The following is a 26,942-nucleotide window of genomic DNA, read 5'->3' on the forward strand; positions in this document are numbered from 1 at the left end:
GACCCAAGTCATATACTGTAGTTTAAGGGCAATGGTACCAAATACTAATGAAATGTATGTAAACTTTTGACTTTGCAGAAAGTAATAAAAAATGCCTTAAAACATTCTCTCTAATTTTTCTGGCATTTGGCAAATATAAATAATTTTGGTTCCTAATTGACCTAAAACAGGAAAGGTTTGTTCTGATTTCAGGTTAGATAGTGAGAAAAACATGCAGATGTGTCTTTTTAGATAGTGTATGTAAACTTGTGGTTTCAACTGTATGTGTGTGTGTATAAACTGTATATATATATATATATATATATATATATATATATATATATACATATATATATATATATACTGCTCAAAAAAATAAAGAAAACACTTAAACAAGGATTTTGTATTTTTGTGTTCCCTTTATTTTTTTTGAGCAGTATATTACACAGGTGTGTCCACCCATATCCTATCCACCGCCATTAACTTGAGAACGGCGGCAGCTATAGGAATAGAAGTGGTGTCTAGGTATAGTAAAGTAGCCATGCGCTATGCAATGAAACCACCTATAGCGCCACCTGGTGGAAAACAACGGAGTTAGCATTTTTATCTCAAAAACGGAATGAGATAGAGAAAAAAAGTGAATTAAAAAATTGTAGGGCATCATCAATTCAATACGAATCGACACCTTGCATACAGAAATGTCATGATATGAAACCCATGACCCCCCAAAACATTAAATGTTGGTCACGCATATGGTGCTCATTTAACTTTGATGCTCAAAGCGGCCACTGTCAGCTGCAATGCACATCTGAACTCTGGACCGCATACTGTATCTTGCTGCACGTTGTGCAATATGGTAGGTGACACGTTTGCACAAGCATCTGTGATACGTCGTCGTAGGTTCTGCAATGTTGGTGGAGGGGTTGCATACACCTGCTGTTTGATGTGACCTCTAACATCAATCGTTAGAACTTAGCTCCATCACCAACTATAACACACACATGCACACCCAGAATAGTGCACACCAAGGGTGAGAAGGGAGGGATTATATGGGTGCTGGTATGGGTTCTGGAAAACCGGCTACGGGTAAGTAACCTCGGTGTTTTTCCCTCACCTATGACAGCACCACATGAGAGATTTTCAGAGAATAACGTATTAGGGAGGGACCACTCTCTCAATCACCCTTCTACAAAACGAGAGGTCAGCCGAGGAGGATAGATCCAACCGATAGTGACGGAAAACAGTAGATTGTGAGGACCAGGTAGCAGTCCTACAAAACCGGGCAATAGATACCTGCGTCTTCTCAGCCCCGGAGGTCAATACTGCACTGGTGGAATGGGCCCACATGCCCTCAGGGATGGCAGCCCCACTAGATGAGTAGGCTAAAGCAACGGCCTCCCTAATCCACCTAGAGAAAGTGCTGTTTGATACCCCCAGAGTTTTCCTACTACCATGAAGGCTATGAATAAGGACTGTTTTCCTCACACTATGTGTCACTGAGATGCATAAAAGTAGGGTCCTACGAACAACTAACGTGTGAAAAGTGTTCACCCCTGTATTTGCAGGGTGACTACAAAAAGAGGGAAGAACTATCTCCTGCGTGTAATGGAACCGAAAGGTGGCCCTAGGGAGATAGAGTCCTATGAACACCTGATCCGGCCTATCATCGAATACCCGAGTGTAGGGCTGTACTACCAATAAGGTTTGTAATCACATACCCTGCGTGCGAACGTCAAGGCCACTAGCAAAATCGTATGTAATGTTAGCAACTTCAGGGAGAGTTCGGCAATAGGTTCAAGGGGAGGACCCGTGAGGGCATCTAAACTAATTGATATCCCAAAGTGAAACTTCAGGCAAGACTATTGGTGCAGTCCCATCACAAGCTTTTAACCCACCGGTTTGCTGCCAGGGTACCAATGCATAAGGTTCCTAAAGTAGAACAGGAACCCTCAGAGTGTTCACTGGTAACCTTAGGGCAATTCCTCTACAAGAATTTTAATTTGTGTGGAATAGGAACCTCCAACCCAAGGGACTAATTGTAACAAAGGGAACTTTTGCCATACTCTCCCATAATTTTAGTGTTAGCTGGTTTATGGCAATCCAGCCATGAAGAGACTAGTTCAGAGGAGAACCCTTTGCGTATCAGCAGCAAACTCTTCAGCTATAAGCTGTTAAATGGAACCCCATCTCCCATGCGTGGAATACAGGGTCCTGCACCAACAGGCCTGGACTGCGCGGTAGAACCCAAGGATCCGTGACCGACATTGTCCTCAGGAGAGAGAAGCTTGGCTCCTTGGGCCAGAAGGGTCGATGAGAAGGACCTTTGCCCAATCCTCCCCGATCTTTTGAATAACAGTCGATAGCAGGACAACAGGGGGAAGGGCAGAAGCTAGTCTGAAGGTCCATGGAACCTGAAGTGCAACCACTGCAAAGGGCTGGTCTGCCGGGTTCATGGAACAGAATTGGTCAATCTGCCTGTTTAGCCTGGAGGAAAATAGGGCTATCCGCAGCATTCCCCACAGAGCCACTATCTGTTGAAAGATCCGTGGATTCAGGGATCAGTCCCCTAATCGCAGTTGATGGCGACTGAGGTAATCTGCCATGGAATTAGAAAAAAAAAAACCTGTTAAGTAGAACCGAGGGGGATTCTGTTCCGCCCAGTGAAAGACTGTAAGATGCCTGAATGAGGGATGGGGATCGTGTCCCCCCTTGGTGGTTTATGTAGGAGACTGATTGTCCGATATTACTAAACATGCCGACCCTGGAGGGGGGATTTCATTGCTCATTCCACTGTCCACAGCTCCCGGAGGTTAGAGGACTGTGCTGCGTCTTGTGCTGACCACCAGCACCAGGATATCTGCTCATGGAGGTGGGCTTCCCCAGCTGGACTGGCTGGCATTGGTAGTGACCACCTTCCAATGCTGTGGTAGCCAGGAATCCCCACAGACAGGTTGCCTATGGACGTCCAACAAGCAGGGAAGCCTTGACCGTCAAGGAGAGAATGACGTCCCCTTCTAATATCCTCCTAATGCCTTTTGGGCAGGCAAGATTTGCCCTGGAGTGGATCTGGCCCCACCGGGAAGCAGGATATCATAGTGCCCCGCAGGGACACAGCTCGTCTCAGACATGTTGGGAAGGCGGATTGCCCCCAGGGACAATTCTGACACCTTGAGTAACTGCTCTGCTGGGGGGGAAAAAAAAAGGCATAACCTCGGGAGGACTTCTTGGAATCGGATGCAGTCCTCAACACATATCCCAGCTCTTTACCAAAAAGGAGCTGACCGTCACAAGGCCTTGAACATAATGTCTTAGTGTGCAGGTCTACTGGACAGCCCCTCAACCACAATGCCATTCCGGCCAGAGTAGACAATCCTGCCGAACGGGCTCCCAGTCTGATAGCAGCAGCAGCTGACTCGGTAAGAAAAGTCGCAGCTCTTTGCAGCAGTAGTACGTTAGAAAGGACTCTCTCTCCAGGAGTTTATCCTTCAGCCAATCTACAAAATTTCTCAGCCAGATCACAAAAGTACGGGCTGTGCAGGTATTAGGCAATAGCCAGCTTCAGAATTCCTGCTGACGAGTCCCACAAGAGCTTAAGACAGCCGCTTCTTTCTTCCACTGCCGTATTTCAGAACAAGGTCTCCCATCAACGACAGGAAACCAACTGATGAAGAGGAGAGGTACCGCCCTTTTATTCAGAATGGTTTTCTGTCCTCGCAGGGCGGATCCCTCTCTCACGTTGTGCTCTCATGGGTGAGGGGAAAAATGTACATAAATAGAAATGGTAATTCACTTTTTCCACCCACTAGATGTCAGCCACAGCACTGTCCTGCCATGGTCGATATTTATAAATCAGACAGCATTTTTGAAAGGTATTAAGAGACTGATGAAAATATAATTTTGCTGCATTCTTCAATGCTACATTCTGTTATCAGGTTATAGTAGTAGTAGATACTTATCCCCTAAACACATTCATGTAAACACTGACATCTAGTGGCCATACTGCGCACACCCGTATATTCCCAAAGAAACACTTCGCTATTAGGTACATAGTTAATATCTTTGTTTTCCCTGAACAGACAAATAAAAAAGAAAAGTTGAACCAGATATATAGACGCCCTCTGATCACTGGAGAGGAAGGTGAAAACTTTGCTGCGTGTAAGTCACAGCTTGTGTAGTGCTACTATATTATTGGAACCATAGTGAACATCAAGACCTCATTCGGGCGTCCATGTGTTCCCTGATAAAACTATGACCTATTGTAGTCTATCGTGTTGTTCACGAGCCCATGTGTTGTCGCAGACTATGGAGATATGTAAAAAAAAAAAAAAAAAAGGGGAAAGGTATGGACTCGGCACAATTTCCTTAAAAATATCTTAAGTCCTTTATTAATAATCTTCTTAAAAAGTCAGCCAAAACGCAAGCACAAGGATATCGCACAGGGAAAAAGTTTTTCCCTGTACGATATCCTTGTGCATGCGTTTTGGCTGACTTTTTAAGATATTTTTTAAGGAAATTGTGCTGAGTCCATACCTTCCCCCTTTTTTTCCTCCTGCATTATACCGGCGTGGACTGACCGGGGGACTCTGAGCACCCAACTGGTGGATATAGCAGTGGATGACAGGTGAGCTGTTAACCCTTTTCCTTCACTATGGAGATATGTGTAGTTTTGATCTGAGCAACTATTTAAAAAAAAAAACATAACTTCTGGGGTATGTTCACACAAATGCATTTGTTGTCCAAGTATTATCTGTATGGGAAAACAGATCACACATGAACCAATGTAGGGTATGAGCACGTGACTTCTTGTAACCATGTAAAGATTGGAGATACTTAGCACACAAAAATGGCCAGTTTTATGTGAGCCCAACAGCAAAGCGACCTTTTTTTTTGTTGGGTCCCCAGCAAACTAATGCCTCTCTTTGGGTTAAAAAACCTACACAAACCAAGATTTGCAGCATGCACTAGTATCCAGTTATTCAAATGAGACGCACCAACACATTTCAGTGGGTGTGTAACAAAGATGGATTCAGCACAGACACCATCATAACATCTGTTTTAAACATATTGCAAGCTTGTGAGAATCACGGACAGCACACTGTAAGATAAAGCTATTCCAATTTGCTTATTTTTTACACAAGAAAATTACTGATGGTTAAAGCTGAAAAAATACTGCTAAAAATCTGATAGAACTCACTGAAATCAGTCCCTACTTTTCATATGAGAAAATATTGGACGTCTGAATGAGGTTTAATTCACATAAGATCAAGAAATGGGAAGGAGAAAAAAAAAAAACAAGTCTAAATGTACATGGCTCCAGGAAGGCTCAGAGGGAAACCTTTGGTCATTGCATGCAGATCCATATACCCATGTGGACTTCTGCTGTACCCTTTGTAATCCCCATCTAAATCCACTATGAGTATGTACCAATGACTGAGCACGGTGAAATCAAACATGTGCCAAGACTAGCAGGAATCCACCATTACATCATCAGTCAATCCTCCAGATCTGTATTATGCGGTGCTGTGTAATGCGGCATCATATCACAATTAATGAGTATGACATTTGATTACAGGTTGCATGTTGGGCCATGTATGTACGCAAAGGGGTTTTCCATGCTTAAGACATGGATACTAAAGTTGAGTGAGTACGTAACTATTTGTACTCGTTATAACAAGTACTGTTTAATACTCGCGTATTCATTCCAAATAGTGTGTGCAATGCAAGTCAATGTGGAATACTCTCAACGTAACGAGTAATCTGAATGCTGCACTATTCGTGCAAGTGGCGAATAATGTGGAATTCGGGTTGGGCTGCTTTCACACATCCGGTTTTTGCAGTCAGGCACAATCCAGCGAATTTCGGATAAAACGGATCAGGCACCGGATGCGTTTTTTTCCTCATTGAATTGTATTAGTGCCAGATTGTGCCTGATGCCCTTGCGTTGCATCTGTCGTGCGCCGGAAGCAGCAAAATTTGTGTACAGCTGTTGTAAAGGACGCAGCATGCAACGTTTTTTGGCAGCGGCAAAAAATGGACTGCGCCAGATCCATCATGTACAATGAAAGATTTTGGGCGCCGGATCCGTCGTAATACGGCATACAACGCATTACAGGGACAGATTCCGTTTTTTGCTACCGAGCATGCTCAGTAGCACAACAGATCCGTCCAAAGACTGAAGGAACTGATGGAAAAAAACTGATGTAACTCATCCAGTTTTTTTTTTTTTTTCGCTTGATCCATTGCATCAGTTTTTACACCGCATTGTGCCTGACGGCAAAAAACAGATGTGTAAAAGCAGCATAACTCATTACATTGTATTCCCCATTAACTTGTATTGCACATGCTATTTGGAATGAATACGTGTGTATCAGACAGTACTCGTTATGAGTATAGCGAATACGAATAGTTAGGTACTCGCTCAACTCTAATGGATACCCAAAGGATAGGTCATCATTGTCAGGTGGGCGATTAGCCATTATTTTTTCTGTTAGCGGATGGATGTAAACAGTGAATTGAGCTAAACAGAACGGCCCCATACAATACACTGGCCACTTCACTCCGCTCCACTTCAGGCTCGGGTGCCATGAACGGCCTCAGACACCACGGAAGCATTTCTATAAACCGTATTCCTAAACATATTCTGAAAACCAGATTTTACAATATTTTTGTATTAAATGAACAGTAATTTAATAGATTTAACAAACGTTTTTCCACATTCTTTTAATAAAACACATCTGCTAATAACTTGTACACCATGTTGGATAGTTTTATTTGAAAACAGTGTCTGGACTGCTGACATTGTATTTTCTTCCAAATTAATCTCCTGATATAAAACAATATACATTCATCACATTTATTCCGTTAATAACAGGCTCAGCCATTATTAAACAAAATGAAAAGAAACGACAAGACATAAATGTTGCATTGCTTCGATCAGATGGATGTAACCGTCTCTTCCCTGCCTCCGGGAAGAGCAAGACCTGCTCAAAATAAAAAAATAAAAATTGTGGCTTTTTATTGGTATTTACAGGGGCGCTCTCGCTGCATGGCCAACACATTTCCAAACAAATGCTTTATTGCCAACTGTAGGGGGTTTGGTTTTTGTAAATAAAACACTTCTTTTCTTTTCTTTTTAGGAAAATTAGGCAGGATTATTTTCAAGATGTACAGGAAAGTATGGGCATATAAAAAAAATTCAATGTAGGAAAGATTGCAATAATTTAATAGCTCATTGGGGTTTTGTAGTTTTCAGGGAATGGAATAGAAATGTGGCCCGATCCTGTGACCAGAGGCAAGATGCCGGCGTTAGGGACCACGTTCCAAGACAGCGTGAGCGTGATATTCCTGTTACCCCTGGAAATGGAAAACACAATATATTTAGTACGAATGCAAAGTGGAGTCATAAAAAGCAAAACAACATATCCCTAAATGCAGATACTGAAAGAGCACAAGTGATTACTCAAAACACCAGAAAATATTAGCACTAAACCGATTCAATATCAAAAATCTGTACAAGGAGCAAGAATTTATGGCTTCTTTATATAAAACTAGCTGTAGTACCAGGGCGTTGCCCGAGATAGTAACTGTCTCTCTCCCATTCTCTGTGTGTCGCTGTGCGTCTGTCTCTTTCCCTGTCTGTCTCTCTCCCATTCTCTGTGTGTTGCTGTGCGTCTGTCTCTTTCCCTGTCTGTCTCTCTCCCATTCTCTGTGTGTTGCTGTGCGTCTGTCTCTTTCCCTGTCTGTCTCTTTCCCTGTCTGTCTCTTTCCCTGTCTGTCTCTTTCCCTGTCTGTCTCTTTCCCTGTCTGTCTCTTTCCCTGTCTGTCTCTTTCCCTGTCTGTCTCTTTCCCTGTCTGTCTCTTTCCCTGTCTGTCTCTTTCCCTGTCTGTCTCTTTCCCTGTCTGTCTCTTTCCCTGTCTGTCTCTTTCCCTGTCTGTCTCTTTCCCTGTCTGTGTCTTTGGAGAGTAACTAAAGCGCGGGGTTAAATTTTCCTGTTAAACAGTCTACGACGTTCCCTGGGTAACATGAGGCGTCTGTGCAAAATTTCGTGATTGTAAATGCGACGGTGCGGTTTCCTGTAGCGTACATACACACACACACACAGCTTTATATATTTGATTAGTTCCAGAGGGTGGGGAATAGAAGTAGGCAGTGATATATATGTAGAAAAAACAAAAGCCAGCACTAAATGTGCACTTCAGCACTAAAAATTCCAAAATGTACTTATAAAAATTTTGAGATTTTTGGCAAAAAATTGCAATTTCTTGAGCTACCCCGCCATTTCACGGCAAATCTGCACACGCAATCGCCACCGGGAGCTCGGCGTAAGTTATAGCCAGAGACTGTCCGCACATCACACCTGCCTGTTTAACCCCCTAAATTAAGTCATCAGGGGCTAGGAGAGGGAGTGTGCTCTCTCTCCCACATGATCACGACCCCCACAACATGATCACAGGGGCCCGATCATTGCCGTGACAACCTGAGATTGTCACAACAACCTCCATGTTATCCAGCTACAGAAAGGAGCAGGGTCTAAGGGGTACTTTGCACACTACGACATTGCAAGCTGATGGTAGCGATGCCGAGCGCTATAGTCCCCGCCCCCGTCGCAGCTGCGATATCTTGTGATAGCTGCCATAGCGAAAATTATCGCTACGGTAGCTTCACATGGACTTACCTGCCCTGCGACGTCGCTCTGGCCGGCGAACCGCCTCCTTCCTAAGAGGGCGGGTCGTGCGGCGTCACAGCGACGTCACACGGCAGGCAGCCAATAGAAGCAGAGGGGCGGAGATGAGCAGGACGTAAACATCCCGCCCACCTCCTTCCTTCCTCATTGCAGCCGGGACGCAGGTAAGGCGATGTTCCTCGCTCCTGCGGCTTCACACACAGCGATGTGTGCTGCCGCAGGAACGAGGAACAACATCGTAACATCGGTCCTTCTGAAATTATGGAAATGACCGACACTACACCGATTATACGATTTCGACGCTTTTGTGCTCGTTAATCGGTGTAAAAAGGATTCATATACTCCGATGTTGACAGCGACGCCGCATGTGCGTCACTTTCAATTTGACCCCACCGACATCGCACCTGCGATGTCGTAGTGTGCAAAGTACCCCTAAGACACTTGTCAGTGCAAAACTAACAGGTTTAATGATATAAGTGCTCAGCATAGAGCACAGGATAAATGTGAACTTACCCATAATGTTCTGCACACCAAGCAACCACCAAAAAGCATTCAACTTAACCCACAAAAAAAAAAAAAAAAAGCAAGTCACAACTCAGTTCCGTCATCCGGTAACGTAAACATAGTGGGCTTCCATGTTACTGGTAGGACAAAGGCTCTGGAAAAGCGATATGGCTCCGAAAAAGCGATATGGCTCTGGAAAAAGATATGCTCCTCCCCGCCCCCCCCCCCCCACCTCCCCAAAAAAATGAAAATGCCCTCCTCCTTTCTCAGTCACACAATGTGCTTAAGCCACATTTACGATACGATACCATAATTTCCCACGGGATCAATAAAGTGTATCACAGCAGCACAACTTAAATCATAACATGAATTACATAATTGACAAGGCAGTAGAGTTGACAGAAGAACATTATACATTAGATTAGGACATACACAGCGGGTGAACTGAAAGTAGAAAAAATAAAATAGACATTCACCTTGAAGATTTAACACTAACGTGATTGTTGTACATTCCCATAGCAGTTGGCACAAATGATTTCCTATATTTTTCCTTCTTACACCTCAGAAGGATTAGCCGGTTACTGAAGGTGCTCTTCTGTCTCATGAATAGCTCATATAATGGATGTGCATTATTATTCATAATCGCCATACACTTTTTCAGAGTTCTTCTCTCCACTACCTCCTCCCAAGAGTCCAGATTGCAGCCAACAGCGGAGCCTGCCTTCTTGATAAGCTTATTCAGCTTATTAGCATCAGAGACCCGCACACTACTACCCCAGCATATGAGTGCAAAAAAGATGGTACTCGCCACTACAGACTGGTAGAACATTTCTAACATTTTGCTGCACACATTAAAAGACCTCAGTTTCCTTAGGAAATACAATCTGCTCATCCCCTTCTTGTAGGCCATCTCTGAGTGGCATCTCCAGTCCAGTTTGCTATCCAGGTGGACCCCCAAATATTTGTAACTCTCCACCTGCTCCACCTCCTGACCAGCAATAGTGATCGGTAAACATTCCATCTTTCTCCTGCTATAGTTGACCACCAACTCCTTAGTTTTCTTAACATTTAGTTGTAGATAGTTAGCATGGCACCAATCCACAAAATTCGACACCACCCTTCTATATTCCTCATCCCCCTGAATACATCCAACAACCACGGAGTCATCCGAGAATTTTTGAAGGTGGCAAAAATCAGATTTATACTGAAAGTCTGATGTATACAGTGTGAATAGAAAGGGCGCTAGCACCGTTCCCTGAGGGGCACCTACACTGCTCAATAATTTAGCGCCCACATGTTTGGCATTTCTATAGTGAGGACAGCACATGTAATATACTGGGTGCAGGTCTCCAGAAAATGGCAATGGCACATTTGCAATTTTCATTCAGCAACATTATTGCTGCTCGTTTCTGGAAAACACCCATGGAATCAAAATCACCAGTACACCTGTAGATAAATTACTAGAGGGGTGTAATATCCCAAAATGACATGACACCCACAAACCACAACAGCAAAATCAGCACTAGAATATGGCACTCTTTCCCTTCAGAGCTTGGCATTGTGCCTCAAACTTTTTTTTTCAACCACATATGGGGTATTGACGTACTTGGGAGAAATTGTGTAACAAATTGTATGGTTAGCTTTCTCCCATTACCTCTATGAAGATTAAAAACTTAAGGCCACAGCAACATTTTAGTGGGGAAAAAAATGGCAATTTTCATTTACTCAACCCAATGTTATACAATTCTGTGAATCGCCCGAGCGTTAAAAATGCTCATTACACCCCCCAGGTGAATTCAACAATTTCAGACTTAGTGTTCCAAAAGTCAGTTGGCGCTCATTCTCTTCCAAGCCCTGCCGTGTGCCCAAACAGTAGATTTCCACCACTTATGGGATATCAGTGTACTCAGAAACTCCAAATTTTGTAAAGCGCAAAATTAAACAATTTTTGCCAAATTTACGATATTTTCACAAACGCAAAAAATATATATTGTCCTACATTTATCACTATCATAACTTGCGTGTCACAAATAAAAATAAAAAAAAAACAAAAACAATTTTAATATCACAGGGATCCGTTGAAGTATTCCAGACTTATCGCATAACGAGACACTGGCTGGGGATGAAGGGGTTAAAGGGAATCTGACAGCAGATTTTTGCTACCGCATCTGAGAGGACCATGATGTAAGCAAATAAGCAAAGAGACCCTTATTAAACGATGCATCACTTAGATCATTGTGTGCAGAGGTTCTGACACAAAGTTTTTAGATTTAGTAATGCAGCAGAGCTGAAAAAGCTGCTGGTTTCTGCCACCTCATCTAAAAGCAGCATGGTGTAGGGAGGGACAGAGGCCCTGATTATGGGGTTAGACAGAGTTCATTAGTTTGGAGCACTACATGGCGTTAGGTTTACCAGTCCTCTAGTGATAATCTCCTGCTGCTAAAACTGTGTTTTTAATGAAAACTGCAGCAAGAAGCCCAGTCATAAGACATTAGTGGAATCAGGGTTTCTGCCCCTACATTATGCTCCTCTCAGATAAATTGGCAAAAACCTGGTGATAAACCTGTACATAAAGGTCAGCCGTTCTGTGGCCTCCTGACAGATGATGTTGAGCCGTTTGAATTTAAAAAGAGCTCTAAACTCTCCACTGAACTCACTGACTGATCCTCATTTAACTCATTCCGCAACGAGCAATAGACAGTGAACCACACAGGCGCAATAGAAGGCAAACTCAGTTGCAAAACAATAATTATAAATTAAACAAATCGGTATTTAAAAATAGAAAGTTGCCGAAGGGGTTTACATACACCGTAAAATCTCTATTGTATCGCATTGTGTGTCTTACTACACAACTCATGGCATGTTGATGATGCTGCAGCCAGTGACCTCAGCAGCAGCAGTTATTGGCTGCAGCACTATCAACATGACGTCAGTGCTACAGTCACTGGAAGCTAGAGCAAAGACTCAGTGCTGGATCCAGGGATGTCGAGGAAAGCAAAATTGGTTGTTTTAAAAAAAAAAAAAAAAAAAAAAAAAAAACAAAAAAAAAAAAAAAACTGTAGCTGAGGGTGAGGGGGTTTCCCAAAAATTTTACTACATTCCTTTCCCAAGAAGCTCAAAAAACCCTAGTGCATGCCCTTATCTCCCGCCTGGATTATTGCAACCTCCTGCTCTCTGGCCTCCCTTCTAATAGTCTTGCACCCCTACACTATGCCGCCTGACTAATCCACCTGTTCCCCCCGCTAGTCCCAGACCTTTCCTCTCTGCCACTCAATTAACTGGTTTCCCATCGCCCAACGACTCCAGTTCAAAACCTTAACTATGACCTATAAAGCCATCCACAACCTGTCTCCTAAATACATCTGTGACCGAATCTCCCAGTACTTACCTGCACGTAACCTTCAATCCTCACAAGATCTCCTTTTCTACTCCCCTCTCATCTCCTCTTCCCACAATCTCATACAAGATTTCTCCCGTGCCTCCCCCATACTCTGGAATGCTCTACCACAGCATATCAGACTCTCGCCCATCCTGACAAGCTTCAAAAGGAACCTGAAAGACCCACCTCTTCCGACAAGCCTACAACCTGCCATAACCCTCAGTCCACTATAGCACTGCACGATCATCTCTAGCCTCACCTACTGTATCCTCACCCATCCCCTGTAAACTGTGAGCCCTCGCGGGCAGGGAACTCCATCCTACAGTACCTGTGTAACTTGTATTGTTTATGATTATTGTACTTTTCCATACTATGTATACCCCTTTTCACATGTAAAGCGCCATGGAATAGATGGCACTGTAATAATAAATTGATAATAATAATAATAAGTAATGGTACTCAATTCTGCAAGCGCTGTGCAGTATTACCCAGGTGACAAGAGGCGATAACCCCCTTTACAATTCCCTTATTCTAATCCCTACAGAACATAGAACGGGATCTTTAATCAACCCACCATCATTATAAACAAGAAGGGACCCTGCTTCTGCCTCCGACAAGCTGGGACAATATGAAGGACATTTTAATGTCTTTACCCCGATTATGAGGCTCACATTTTAACAAGTAGAATGGAGCTGGTCATTATAGTAAGCTGCACTACAATGATATCAGGCTTTGAAGTACGGCTGACATGGTGATCCTCTGCAGAACCCTCCCTTCTGTCACCACAAATCAATCACAAGCCATTCTGGCGCCAAGGAGTAAACAGACATCAGCTTTCTGTGTCAGGCTTCACCTTATAAATTTTATCTCTTGCACTCGCTTCTTGAAGAGAGCACTTTTTAATAAAAACAATATATTTCTTCCAGATGCTTACTTCAGGCCGTTTCCATCGTCAAAGAAGAAATACTTGGATTTCATCTCCTTTAAAGACAACTTGGGGTTGTCCCCCCGGAGGATGATCTTGTCCCATAGCACAACCTGGTTCAAAGCCTAAAGTGAAGACAAGAAGACACACAAAGGGTAACGTGTCAGATTCTACCACATTACAAGCCTGATATGCAGAGCTTACTCAGGGAGTTACGAGCGCTGTACAAAATACACAAAAATGTTATACACCTATATAGGGGCACATACGTGCTGCCAAAATACATTATTAACCCTTAGGGCGGCTTTGCACACTACGACATCGCAGGTGCGATGTCGGTGGGGTCAAATCGAAAGGGACGCACATCCGGCGTCACAGGCAATATCGTAGTGTGTAAATCCTAGATGATACGATGAACGAGCGCAAAAGTGTCGTTATCGTATCATCGGTGCAGGCTCCGATATTTCCATATTGCCGGTGCCGCGACAGGTACAATGTAGTTCCTCGTTCCTGCGGCAGCATACATCGCTGTGTGTGAAGCCGCAGGAACATCTCCTTACCTGCCGCCAGAGGCTATACGGAAGGAAGGAGGTGGGCGGGATGTTTACATCCTGCTCATCTTCGCCCCTCCGCCGCCATTGGCCGCCTGCCGTGTGACGTCGCTGTGACGCCGCACGACCCGCCCCCTTAGGAAGGAGGCGGGTCGCCGGCCAGAGCGACTGTCGCAGGGCAGGTGAGTGCATGTGAAGCTGGCGTAGCGATCATTATCGCTACACCAGCTATCACAAGATATCGTACCTGCGACAGGGGCGGGGACTATCGCGTGCGACATCACAGCATCGGCTTGCGATGTCGCAACGTGCAAAGCCCGCCTTAGAGTGACTGTCTGGTCTAGAATGAAAGCTCTACAGTCACTCTCTGACTGCAGACTTGTGAGTCCTCCCAGCGAGCACACTACACTGCGGGGATTCTCCGGTGTCACAGCCGGGCCTCACTTAACACAAGTGAGAGAAGCTGCACCTCACCCACCAGTCTGGTTCTAGCCACGGAGTATGCCATCACATATCACATACTTGGATGCCATTACCAACTCTAACATCGGAGAATCCTCACAGTGTACAGTGTGCACTCTGGGAGGATTCACAAGTCTGCGGTCACACAGAACAGCACACTGATTGCAGACCTTTCATTTTAGACCAGAAAACCCCATTTAATGACAAGGTAGTGTTTACCATCATGCCTCAGCAGTCAAAACTTTACTTTTACAGTGTCACGGCTCATATTAATAGTTTAGACTCCACTTTGTAGTACGTTGCATTATTTCTTATTAATCCAAATATAAATGGGAAAAAAAAAAAAAAAAAATCTCTTAGGAACCATAAGGCTATGTGTGCCCAATGCGTTTTTTGCGGCGTTTTTGCCCGTTTTTTGGGTGCATTTTTGGGCTCAAAACTGCATGACTTTGCTTCCTCAGTATGAGTTTTCATTTTTGCTGTCCGCACACAACTTTTTTTTAAGCGGCGTTTTTGAGCTTCCATGCAATGCATTGGAAAAACGCAGAAAAACGCAGCCAAAAACGCACCAAAACGCAATAAAAATGTATGTGTTTTTACCGATGCATTTTTTTTGCGTTTTTGCCATGGGTGCGTTATGCGTTTGTGCGTTTTTAGCGGCCAAAAACGCACAAAAAGGCAGCGCCAAAAAAAAAAAAAAAGCAGCGTGCGCACATAGCCTAAGAGTCATTACATTTTTGTATTATAGCAAAACCCTTAAGTAATTTTAAAGAAGCAAGGCTGTCTGTTTTCTAAGGTTCCTTCAGATATCAAAATGAGGACAAAAAAAGTGAGCATCAGCGTCTTCTCTGTTGCAGCCATGTCACCCAGTTACTTTGATAATGCTTTAACGGCAGAACAGGAAGGACAGTAGTCGACCGAGGACCTAACTATTCTGCAGTTTTCTATTTTATCATTTATGTTTGAAGGATCATCAATGTCCGATGGGTCGGCACCGGCAGAATGTAGAGTGTACACAGTGACCAGGAAAGCTCCGTACACTTTGTAGGGGCCACTACTAAGCACTTCAGATCGATAGATAATATCTACTAGGACACACATAGGAAGGCATTCTCTCAACTTATTATGTAAACTTGATAGTGGTCGTAAAGACAAGTTTTCAATTTACCTTTTTTCAAAAAGGATTTTTAATTATGTGTACTACTTGTTGCCTAGGTAACCAGCCATCACTACAGCTTATCAGTGGAGTCCAGGGTCTTAAGGCCCAGTCACACTAAACAACTTACCAGCGATCCCAACAACGATCCAACCTGATAGGGATCGCTGGTAAGTTGCTAGGAGGTCGCTGGTGAGATGTCACACAGTCAGATGCTCCAGCGATCCCACCAGCAACCTGACCTGGCAGGGATCGCTGGAGCATCGCTACACGGGTTGCTGGTGAGCTCACCAGCAACCAGTGACCAGCCCCCAGCCAGCAGCGCCGCGTGGAAGCGATGCTGCGCTTGGTAACTAAGGTAAATATCGGGTAACCAACCCGATATTTACCTTGGTTACCAGCGCACACCGCTTAGCGCTGGATCCCTGCTCTCCTAGCTACAGTACACATGGGGTTAATTACCAGATGTGTACTGCAGCTACATGTGCACAGAGCAGGAGCCGGCACTGACAGCTGAGAGCTGCGGACGCTGGTAATGAAGGTAAATATCGGGTAACCAAGGTAAGGGCTTCTTGGTTACCCGATGTTTACATTGGTTACCAGCGTCCGCAGAAGCTGGCTCCTGCTGCCTGCACATTTAGTTGTTGCTCTGTTGCTGTCACACACAGCGGGAGAGCAACAACTAAAAAATGGCCCAGGACATTCAGCAACAACCAACGACCTCACAGCAGGGGCCAGATTGTTGCTGGATGTCACACACAGCAACATCACTAGCAACATCGCTGCTACGTCACAAAGAAGGGAATTTTGTTTACTTACCGTAAATTCCTTTTCTTCTAGCTCCAATTGGGAGACCCAGACAATTGGGTGTATAGCTATTGCCTCTGGAGGCCACACAAAGTATTACACTTAAAAGTGTAAGGCCCCTCCCCTTCTGGCTATACACCCCCAGTGGGATCACTGGCTCACCAGTTTTAGTGCCAAAGCAAGAAGGAGGAAAGCCAATAACTGGTTTAAAGACCAATTCAATCCGAGGAAACATCGGAGAACTGAACCATACCACATGAACAACATGTGTACCCGAAAAAACAGAAAAAACCCCGAGAAAACAGGGCGGGTGCTGGGTCTCCCAATTGGAGCTAGAAGAAAAGGAATTTACGGTAAGTAAACAAAATTCCCTTCTTCTTTGTCGCTCCATTGGGAGACCCAGACAATTGGGATGTCCAAAAGCAATCCCTGGGTGGGTAAAAGAATACCTCATGATAGGGCCGTCAAACGGCCCTCTCCTACAGGTGGCCAACCGCCGCCTGAATGACTTATCTACCTAGGCTGGCGTCTGCCGAAGCGTAGGTATGCATCTGATAATGCTTGGTAAAAGTAAGTAGACTCGACCAGGTGGGTGCCTGACACACCTGCTGAGCCGTAGCCTGGTGCCGTAATGCCCAGGATGCACCCACGGCTCTGGTAGAATGGGCCTTCGGCCTTGAGAGAACCAGAAGCCCAGTAGAACTGTAGGTTTCAAGAATTGGTTCCTCGAGCCCCCGAGCAAGGGTGGATCTGGAAGCTTGCGACTGTTTACGCCGACCAGCGACAAGGACAAAGAGTGCATCCGGGTGGCGCAGGAGCGCCATGCGGGAAGTAGAACCTGAGTGCTCTCACCAGAACCAACAGATGCAAATCTTTCTGAAATTGATGGACTGGACGAGGACACAAAGAAGGTGAGGTGATATCCTGATTGATATGAAAATGGGATACCCCCTTAGGGAGAAATTCCGGAACCGGACGCAGAACTACCCTGTCCTGGTGAAGGACCAGGAAGGGAGTTTGTATGAGAGCGTTGCTAGCTCGGAAACTCTCCTAAGAGACGAGACCGTTACTAGAAGGCCACTTCCCGTGAAAAACGGGAAGGGAGACATCCTTCAAAGGCTCGAAAGGCGGCATCTGGAGAGCAATTAGAACCTTGTTCAGATCTCAGGGCTCTAACGGCCGCTTGTACGGAGTGCTGAGAAGACAAACTCCCCGTAGGAACGTGCGTACCTGAGGAAGTCGTCGTTTCTGAAAAAATACAGATAGCGCTGAGACTTGTACCTAAAGGGAACTGAGCGACAACCCATTTTCCTACCTAGATTGCAGGAAGGAAGGAAACATAGACGATGCAACCGGCCAGGGAGAAACACCCTGCGCCGAGCACCGAGATAAGAACATCTTCCACGTCCTGTGGTCAATCTTGGCGGACGTTGGTATGCTAGCCTGTCTCATGGTGGCAACCACGTCCTGAGGTAATCCTGACGACACTAGGTTCCAGGACTCAATGCCACACCATCCGGTTGAGGGCCGTAGAATCCAAATGGAAGAATGGCCCTTGAGACAGCCAGTCTGATTGGTCTGGTAGTGCCCCCGGTTAGCCTACCGTGAGGCACCACAGAACCGAGTACCACAACATCCTCGGCCAATTTGTAGCGACGAGGATGGCGCGGCCGCAGTCGGTCTTGATCTAGCGCAGTACTCTGGGCAACAATGCCAGAGGTGGCACCTAAGGTAGCTGGAACTGCGACCAATGCTGAACTAAGGCGTTTGCCGCCAGAGCTCGATGATTGTGAAACCGTGCCATGAAGCTGGCACATTGTTGTTGTGCCGTGACGCCATTAGATCGACGTCCGGCCTCTGTCAGCGGCGCCAGATCTCCTGAAACCCGTCCGGGTGAGGAGACCATACTCTTTCGGCCACACCTCAGCGACTTAGGAAGTCAGCTTCCTAGTTTCCACACTTGGGATGTGAATTGTGGATATGGTGGATGCCGTGTCTTCCACCCACATCAGAACCTGCCGGACTTCCTGGAAGGCTTGCCGGTTGCGCGTTCTTCCTTGGTGGTTGATGTATGCCACCGCTGTGGAGCTGTCCGACTGAAGTCGGATATGCTTGCTTTCCAGCCGCTGTTGGAAGGATTGTAGGGCAAGATACACTGCTCTGTGTTCAAGAACATTGATCTGAAGAGTGGACTCTTGCTGAGTCCACGTACCCTGAGCGCTGTAGTGGAGAAAAACTGCTCCCCACCCTGATAGACTCGCGTCTGTCGTAACTATCGCCCAGGACGGGGATAGGAAGGACCTTCTTTTTGACCAAGAGGTGAGAAGAAGCCACCACCGTAGAGATTCCTTGGCCGCCTGAGAAGAACGACGACTCTGTTGAGGGACGTCGACTCCTCGTCCCATTGGCGGAGAATGTCCCATTGTAGTGGACGCAGTAAAACTGCGCGAAAGGAACTGCCTCCATTGCTACCATCTTACGTAGGAAGTGCATGAGGCGTGTCAATGTGTGCGACTGGTTCTTAAAGAAGAGCTTGCAGCCCGTAGTGAATGCTGTTTGTCTAGCGGCAGCTTCACTATCGCTGAGAGAGTAAGAAACTCTATGCCTAGATATGTTATCGATAGGGTCGGGGTCGGATCTGACTCTAAAAAGTTGATGATCCACCCAAAACTCTAGAGAGTCTCCAGCGCAACGTTCGGGCAGTGTTGGCATGTTTCCTAAGAGAGTGCCTTGACAAGTAGATCGTCTAAATACGGGACCACAGAGTGACCCTGAGAGTGCAGGACTGTGACTACTGCTGCCCTGACCTTGGCGAAGACCAGTTGGACTGTCGCTAGCCGGAAGGTAGAGCTACGAACAGAGGGTGTTCGTCTCCTATAACGAAGCGTAGAAACGCTAGTGCTCTGGATCAATCGGCACGTGTGGATAAGCATCCTTGATGCCTAATGATGCTAGGAAATATCCTTGGGACCTTGAGGCGATGACATGGCGGAGGGATTCCATCCGGAACCGCCTGGTGTCCACGAGCTTGCTGAGCATTTTTAGATCCAGAACGGGACGGAACGGCCCGTTGTTATAGGTACCGCAAAGAATTTGGGGTAAAAACCGTGACCTTGTTCCTGAAGAGGAACGGGGGTCATCACTCTTTCTGCCTATAGAGTGCACCCTGTTTGCAGAAGAGCAGCGGCCCGGCCGGGAGGTGGAGAAATTCTGAAGAATCGAGTTGGAGGACGAGAAGTGAGCTCTATCCTGTACCCGTGAGACAGAATGTCTCATACTCAATGGTCATTGACCTATGGCAGCTAAATATCGCCAAGGCGGGAGAGCCTGCTACCGACCGAGGCCGCAAGTCATGAGGAAGCCGCCTTGGAAGCGGGTTTTCCGACTGTCGCTTTTTTGGGCGAGACTGAGCCCGCTAAGAATCTTAGCTCCTCTGATCCTTTTGAGTCCACCTTGGACGAGGAAAAATGGGACCTGCCCGAGCCTCGAAAAGGCCGAAAACCCCGACTGCCTCTTGCTCTGTTGGGGTTTGTTGTGTCCGGGCTGAGGAAAGGATGAATCCTTACCCCTGGACTGTTTGATGGTTACATCCAACGCTCACCAAACAGTCGGTCAGCAGAAAAAGGCAACTGGTTAGGCAACCTTTTTTGGAAGCAGAATCTGCCTTCCATTCACTTAACGAGCAGACCAGGCTCTGCTTAAAAACACGGAGTAGCGGAGGCTACCGCCGCACGGTTCGCAGAGTCCAGGACAACCTGAATCGCGTAAGAAACAAATGCAGACATTTGAGAGGTTAAGGATGCCACCTGCGGCACAGATGTACGTGTAACCGTGTCAATCTGTGTAAGACAAGCTGAAATAGCTTGGAGTGCCCCAAGGGAGAGAATGCCGGAGCCAACGGTGCGCCGACAGCCTCATAGATGGCTTTCGACCAGAGATCCATCTGTCTGTCAGTGGCATCTTTGAGTTTGCAGTTCCATCTTCCACTGCAACTATGGATCTAGCTACAAGCCTGGAGATTGGAGGATGCCGCTCGGGACATTGGGTCCAGTCCTTGACCAAGTCAGGGGACAGGGATAGCGTGTATCCTAAGCCGTTTGGAGAAGCGCATATCTGGATAAGCGTGGTGTTCCTGGACTGCCTCTCTGAAGGCAGAGTGGTCCAGAAAAATACGTGAAGCTGACTCCTCCACTGGAGGAGTTGTGAGAAATAACCCACATTCTATAGATGGACGCTATAAGATTATTTACTATGGCGTCACAATCAGGTGTATCCAGATTGAGAGCGGTCTCAGGATCAGAATCCTGAGCCGCTACTTCCGCCTCATTACACAGCGAGTCCTTCTGTTAGGACCCTGATGAAACCGAGGCCGCTCATAGCGAGCCCACTTAGGCTGTCTGGGACTGACGTCCGTGCAGAGCCGTGACTCTGGGATGCGTGTGACATTCCCGGAGCTGTTAGTTATTCACACTGAGGGGGGCCATGGATCAATGATTCAACAGTGCCCATATTGTGAGAGACATGTCCGGACTGCTAGGCTTCTAGTATCATAGCCATAGTCTCAGAAAAACTGTCAGTAAATACTGCAGACACCGTCCTCATCCCCTGGCCATTAGTGCATACAATGGGAGTCTATGTACCTGCCGGCCGTATAGCCGTACATGCTGTACCAGCTGTATAGAAAAACATGTGGTTCTGCACCTTTGTTTTACACAGAGAATATGCTGATAACTCCTCCGCATAATCCAGGAGGGTATATACAACGTGCGACCAAACAGTGCAATGTATATAGTACAAGCATATCTATAAGTGCACTTCTGCACTAGTGGGGTTAGCACCACAGGTGCTGCTTAACGCCTGTTACAGCGATTGTGTGACTATCAGAATGCCAGGGTCTTCCACACTTGTCTCTGTATCGTACAGAAACTGACACTAATGGCTGCCGGTGTCCTTGTAGAGAAGGAAGCCGTGGGCGTGCCTGAGAAAGTGCGGGAATCCGGACTCACAGTGCACACAGTGAGAGGGGTGGAGTATGCAAAACATACTCCAGCTCTCAGCTCTGCTCTATGCAGCGTCACGCCCCTACCCTGACTGTCAGGGCTGTGGGCGGTAACGAAGGGAGACTAGGCCCAGAAGCCGGGGACTCGAGTTAACAGCGCGGCCGCCGTAAAAGCGCGGGCCGCGCTGAAGTCCCCGGCGCACCACAAGTGCCAGCCGCGCCGCAGTTCCAGCGGCCGGCGCGACCGCCCTAGAAGTGGCCAGCGTCCCGCCCCTCTCCTGACTGGCAGGTCTGGGGGCGGGAACGAACTAAAGCAGGCCGCAAAAGCCGGGGACTCGAGTTATCAGCGCGGCCGCCGTAAAAGCGCGGGCCGCGCTGAAGTCCCCGGCGCACTACAAGTGCCAGCCGCGCCGCTGTGCCAGCGGCCGGCGCGCCCGAGTCCTAGACGTGGGCAGCGTCCCGCCCCTCTCCTGACTGGCAGGTCTGGGGGCGGGAACGAACGGAAGCAGGCCGCAAAAGCCGGGGACTGTAGTTATCAGCGCGGCCGCCGTAAAAGCGCAGGCCGCGCTGAAGTCCCCGGCGCACTACAAGTGCCAGCCGTGCCGCAGTCCCAGCGGCCGGCGCGGCCGAGTCCCATAAGTGTGCCTGCTTCAGCTAAGCTGAATGAGGCTATGGCACAGGCGCCGCAGCGCTGATGTCCCCCGGCGCACTACAACACCCAGCATGCTGCGGTGTGAGCGCCAAATGCACGGGGACACAGAGTACCTTGAGGAAGCAGGGCCATGTCCCTGATGTACTCCGCTCCATCCAGCATCTTCTCCAGGGGCTGTAGATGGAGCACGGTCTCAGTGCCTGGAGACCGGTAAATCCCACTTCACCCAGAGCCCTGTAAAAAGGGATGGGGAAGGAATCAGCATGTGGGCTCCTGCCGCCGTACCCGCAATGGGTACCTCAACCTTACAAACACCTCCGACATACAGTGGGGTGAGAAGGGAGCATGCTGGGGACACTATATGTGTCCTCTTTTCTTCCATCCGACATAGTCAGCAGCTGCTGCTGACTAAAAAGTGGAGCTATGCGTGGATGTGTTGCCTCCTTCGCACAAAGCACAAAACTGGTGAGCCAGTGATCCCACTGGGGGTGTATAGCCAGAAGGGGAGGGGCCTTACACTTTTAAGTGTAATACTTTGTGTGGCCTCCAGAGGCAATAGCTATACACCCAATTGTCTGGGTCTCCCAATGGAGCGACAAAGAAAGTTGTTTGTTAGCAGCGATGTTGCTAGGGATGTTGTTTAGTGTGACTGGGCCTTTAAGCAAGGAGCGCTGTGCAAACAAGCTCTTTTCTATAGAGCTTGTAAGTACTGCTCTGAAACTACCAGATAAGCTGTATACAGGTAGTTCCCGTGTCCTTGTGCTACTCCTCCAATGCTGCAGTCTCTGCTTGGAGCATGGGAGAGCACAGCTCAGACCAGTGGGGTCAAAGATCCAATCGTCAGCAATGCACTGCCCCCCAGCAAGCCGAATGCGGGGGGGGGAGGGGGGGGCAGGGAAGCAGCACAGTCCTGGGATCAAACAGAATAGCCCTTTAACCTGAAGTTTCATTTGAAATCCATTTAATATTACAAAACATTTCAATACTGAGACGATTTCTGTAAGCATAGTAGAATTAAGAGGCTCCAAAAGGGCCCTCTCTACACAATCTACAGTTACTAAAGGTTCATTTTAGGAAGGAATCCCATTGTGATGATGCTCCATGCAATAAATTCTGTGTGCGTGGATTTCTATAAAGCTGCGGTACTTCAGCCATATACTCACATTACTCTTAGTGGCGTACTCCGCTGACAGGTAGATAAATAACTGCTTCACGTTCCAATCAAATATCGGTTGCAAATGTAGGGTCATTAAGGAAAACGTGACTTTCTTACAAAGCATTGATCAATGTTGTAGTGACCTCAAAATAGCAAACCGTAACCTGAAGAGGCCACATGCACCTTCAGCCTCTCATCCTGACCTCCCATGCTTGGCTCAGTCTAGTGTGAATACGGATTTGATGGTTATAAGGAGGTAAGCCGCTGTCGACATGTTTGGTCACTGTGTCCTGTATGTGTTAGAAATCAACATTCCTGATCTTCCTTTACCCCGGAGGATTATAATGGGCCCCTATACACATAAGGCCACGGGCACACTGAGTATTTGGTGAGGTTTTTTACCTCAGCATAAGCCATAACCAGGAGTGGGTGATAAATGTAGAAGTGGTGCCGTGTTTCTATTATACTTTTCCTCTGATTGTTCCACTTCTGGTTTTGGCTACAAATTCTGAGGTAAAAAAAACCTCACCAAATACTCAACGTGTGCTCGTGGCCTAATTGTTCGTTGATCCTTACACAACTGGCAGGTTTGGCCATCTTTACTCCAATGTGAATGAGCCTCTTAGGTTATGTGCCCACGCTGCGGAAAATGCGCGGATTTTGTTGCGGATTTCTCGAGGAAAAGCCGCGGATTTTCCAGAAATCTGCAGCACAGCTACTCCCCAGCCATTTCTATGGCATTTGGGAAATGCTGTGCCCACGCTGCGGATTTTTCTGCAGTGGAAATCGTGCAGATTTTCGTGCGGAAAAATCTGCAGCATGTCAATTATTGTTGCGGATTTTGCCTATTCAATTGAAAAAAAAAAATAAAAGATATTCGCACCTATGAATCCGCACCTTTCCGGGGGAAAGCTGCGGATTTTGATGCAGAAAAATCCGCAGGTACAGAGTCCCGTGGGCACATAGCCTAACACACAGACACGCAATATGAGTGTTCATGTCCGCCGAATGGCTCTTCCAAAGGAGAAACTGCTAAGCACATTCTTGTGGCTCTTGGATCAGATTTATGTTCAAACATGTCTATCATAAGTCAGAGTGAGATGTGTGCTCGAGACTGTCTTAATGATATATATATAGTAATCATTTTTCCCCTATGAAAGAAAATAAAGAGACCGTCTTGATGTAAAAAATGATACCATATACTGAAAGCTGAAGCTTAAGGCCATGTGCGCACTAGAAATGTGAAGTTTCTCAAGAAAATTTCTTGAGAAACTTCTGGGAGTGAAAGATTTTCCAGACCTCCGGAAAAAATCCGCACCAAATCCGCATGCGGATTTGCCGCGGAATAGCCGCGATTTTCCCGCGGGTGGTTCTCTGCGGATTTTGCAGGCTGTACTGCCGAAATCCGCAGGGTACCTGCGGAAAAGAATTGACATGCTCATTTTCTCAAGAAATTTTCTCGAGAAATTCTTCTCAAGGAAATTTCTTGAGAAAAATCCGCACAGTGCGCACAGCTATTTTTTTTTTCTCATAGAATTTGGTGGGAAATGTCTGCACAAAGATTGCAGACATTTCTCAAGAAATTTCCGCGGCAAATCCGCGGGTAAAACGCACTAGTGCGCACAGAGCCTAATACTTGAGAGTCCTAATTAATCCCATGACGAGGAATGATTTGCACAGGTTAGTTTTACAATCCATCGCACTGCAGGTCTCACTGACTGACCAGGACAGCAAACAATGATCACACATGTAAAGAAGCTCATCTGCCTCCATGTATGGCGGGCAACTATTGTATCATCTGTTCCCAGATACAGGGGGTCTGGCAGGCACAACACTATTACTCTAAATAGCCATATTGGAACTGAGCCCCTATAAAATTCACCCTTTTACTTTATTAACGGTTGTCTGCTGTGCAGTGCACCGCTCCACCCACTGATTTTACATGTGTCTGCCTCCATCTACCTCGACTGACAGCAGTGGTTTGCTCAGAGCAAGTGATTTCTACAGAGAATCCTTGGTTATGTGCTGCATTGCAAACCTGTAAGTGTAAAGAAGGGGCCACAATGATGAAAGGGCGGTGCGCTCTACACCGAGCGGCTACAGGGCGGCGCGCTCTACACCGAGCGGCTACAGGGCGGCGCGCTCTACACCGAGCGGCTACAGGGCGGCGCGCTCTACACCGAGCGGCTACAGGGCGGCGCGCTCTACACCGAGCGGCTACAGGGCGGTGCGCTCTACACCGAGCGGCTACAGGGCGGTGCGCTCTACACCGAGCGGCTACAGGGCGGTGCGCTCTACACCGAGCGGCTACAGGGCGGTGCGCTCTACACCGAGCGGCTACAGGGCGGTGCGCTCTACACCGAGCGGCTACAGGGCGGTGCGCTCTACACCGAGCGGCTACAGGGCGGTGCGCTCTACACCGAGCGGCTACAGGGCGGTGCGCTCTACACCGAGCGGCTACAGGGCGGTGCGCTCTACACCGAGCGGCTACAGGGCGGTGCGCTCTACACCGAGCGGCTACAGGGCGGTGCGCTCTACACCGAGCGGCTACAGGGCGGTGCGCTCTACACCGAGCGGCTACAGGGCGGTGCGCTCTACACCGAGCGGCTACAGGGCGGTGCGCTCTACACCGAGCGGCTACAGGGCGGTGCGCTCTACACCGAGCGGCTACAGGGCGGTGCGCTCTACACTGAGCACAATTGAGGATCCTCTTTAGACAGCACTCACTCAGGGCATACCAGTGCTGTCACTCAAGAGGAGAGGCAGCCCCATGCAAACACCAGTGAGTGGCATGGTGCACTGTACCACATCAAGGGTGAACAGAGAAGCATTGATGGCAAGTTTGATAAAGAGCACTTTATGCATAATAGAAGCAACCATTAATAAAGGAGTATGATTTTTATAGGGGCTAAGTTTCCTATATGGCTTGTAGTTTACCAAAAGCAATATGGGGTGGACCCCCTTTAAAAGCCATAAATTAGCATTTTTTGCACTAAAGTTTTTGACTTTAGTGTAAACCATGGGGAATAGTAATGCTGTGTGAAGGCAGCGGAGCTGTAATCATAGCTGTATCCTAATAAAACAGAGCCAATATTGCCGAGCAGCCAAGCGTGAGAACAGATGGGTGTCGGGACAGTCCCTTTAAGGCCTGATTTTGCTAAAACCGTTGTTTTGCTTGATTATAGGAACAGAATAAAATTAACACCAGTGCTGGAGCCAACACAAGATGGAAGCCATTGATACTGCCCACATCACTGATATGACAAGTTTCCATTCTGGTTTCTGGAATGCACAGAACATACAGCACAGCAGCGCTCATACATCGCGGACACAACTTCACTGTCACTTTAACTGAACCACATGTTCCCGAGATCACTCGTTCTGCGCTGCTCACTTTGGCAAATATTCGGAGTAAACACAACCTTGGGATATGAGCTGCAGAACTTGTTATCTGCGGGATTAGGTTACTTAACAGTCAGGAACAGAATGAAAGAAGCCTATAAAATAAAGGATATCTGCATTTATATCAAATATGAGAAATCCCAGGTCGCTCTTTTCTCTGGGGCCAGTGAAATCTTCAACATTCTCCCTGCAAGACAAGGGAATAAGACATTACAGATCGCAGACCGGAGAGATAGCAAGGCTGAACTTGTATTATATTTCATTACAATTTGTGCCAAAAACACTA

General features: G+C 46.9%; 1 protein-coding gene across 1 annotated transcript in view; it reads right to left on the reverse strand.

Annotated features, from left to right (window-relative positions):
• Positions 1-6,724: 6,724 nt before the first annotated feature.
• SPCS3 (signal peptidase complex subunit 3) overlaps positions 6,725-26,942 on the reverse strand; it is a 30,263-nt gene continuing 10,045 nt past the window's right edge. The window contains exons 2-5 of the mRNA XM_075347185.1: positions 26,768-26,843; positions 23,262-23,336; positions 13,481-13,596; positions 6,725-7,332 (exon numbers count right to left, since the gene is read on the reverse strand). Of these exons, the coding sequence (XP_075203300.1) occupies positions 7,200-7,332; positions 13,481-13,596; positions 23,262-23,336; positions 26,768-26,843 (400 nt within the window). The 3' untranslated portion in view covers positions 6,725-7,199. The remainder of the gene's footprint in view (positions 7,333-13,480; positions 13,597-23,261; positions 23,337-26,767; positions 26,844-26,942) is intronic.

The sequence above is a fragment of the Anomaloglossus baeobatrachus genome, chromosome 1 (genome assembly GCF_048569485.1).
Source record: "Anomaloglossus baeobatrachus isolate aAnoBae1 chromosome 1, aAnoBae1.hap1, whole genome shotgun sequence".
NCBI classification, from domain to species: Eukaryota; Metazoa; Chordata; class Amphibia; order Anura; family Aromobatidae; genus Anomaloglossus; species Anomaloglossus baeobatrachus.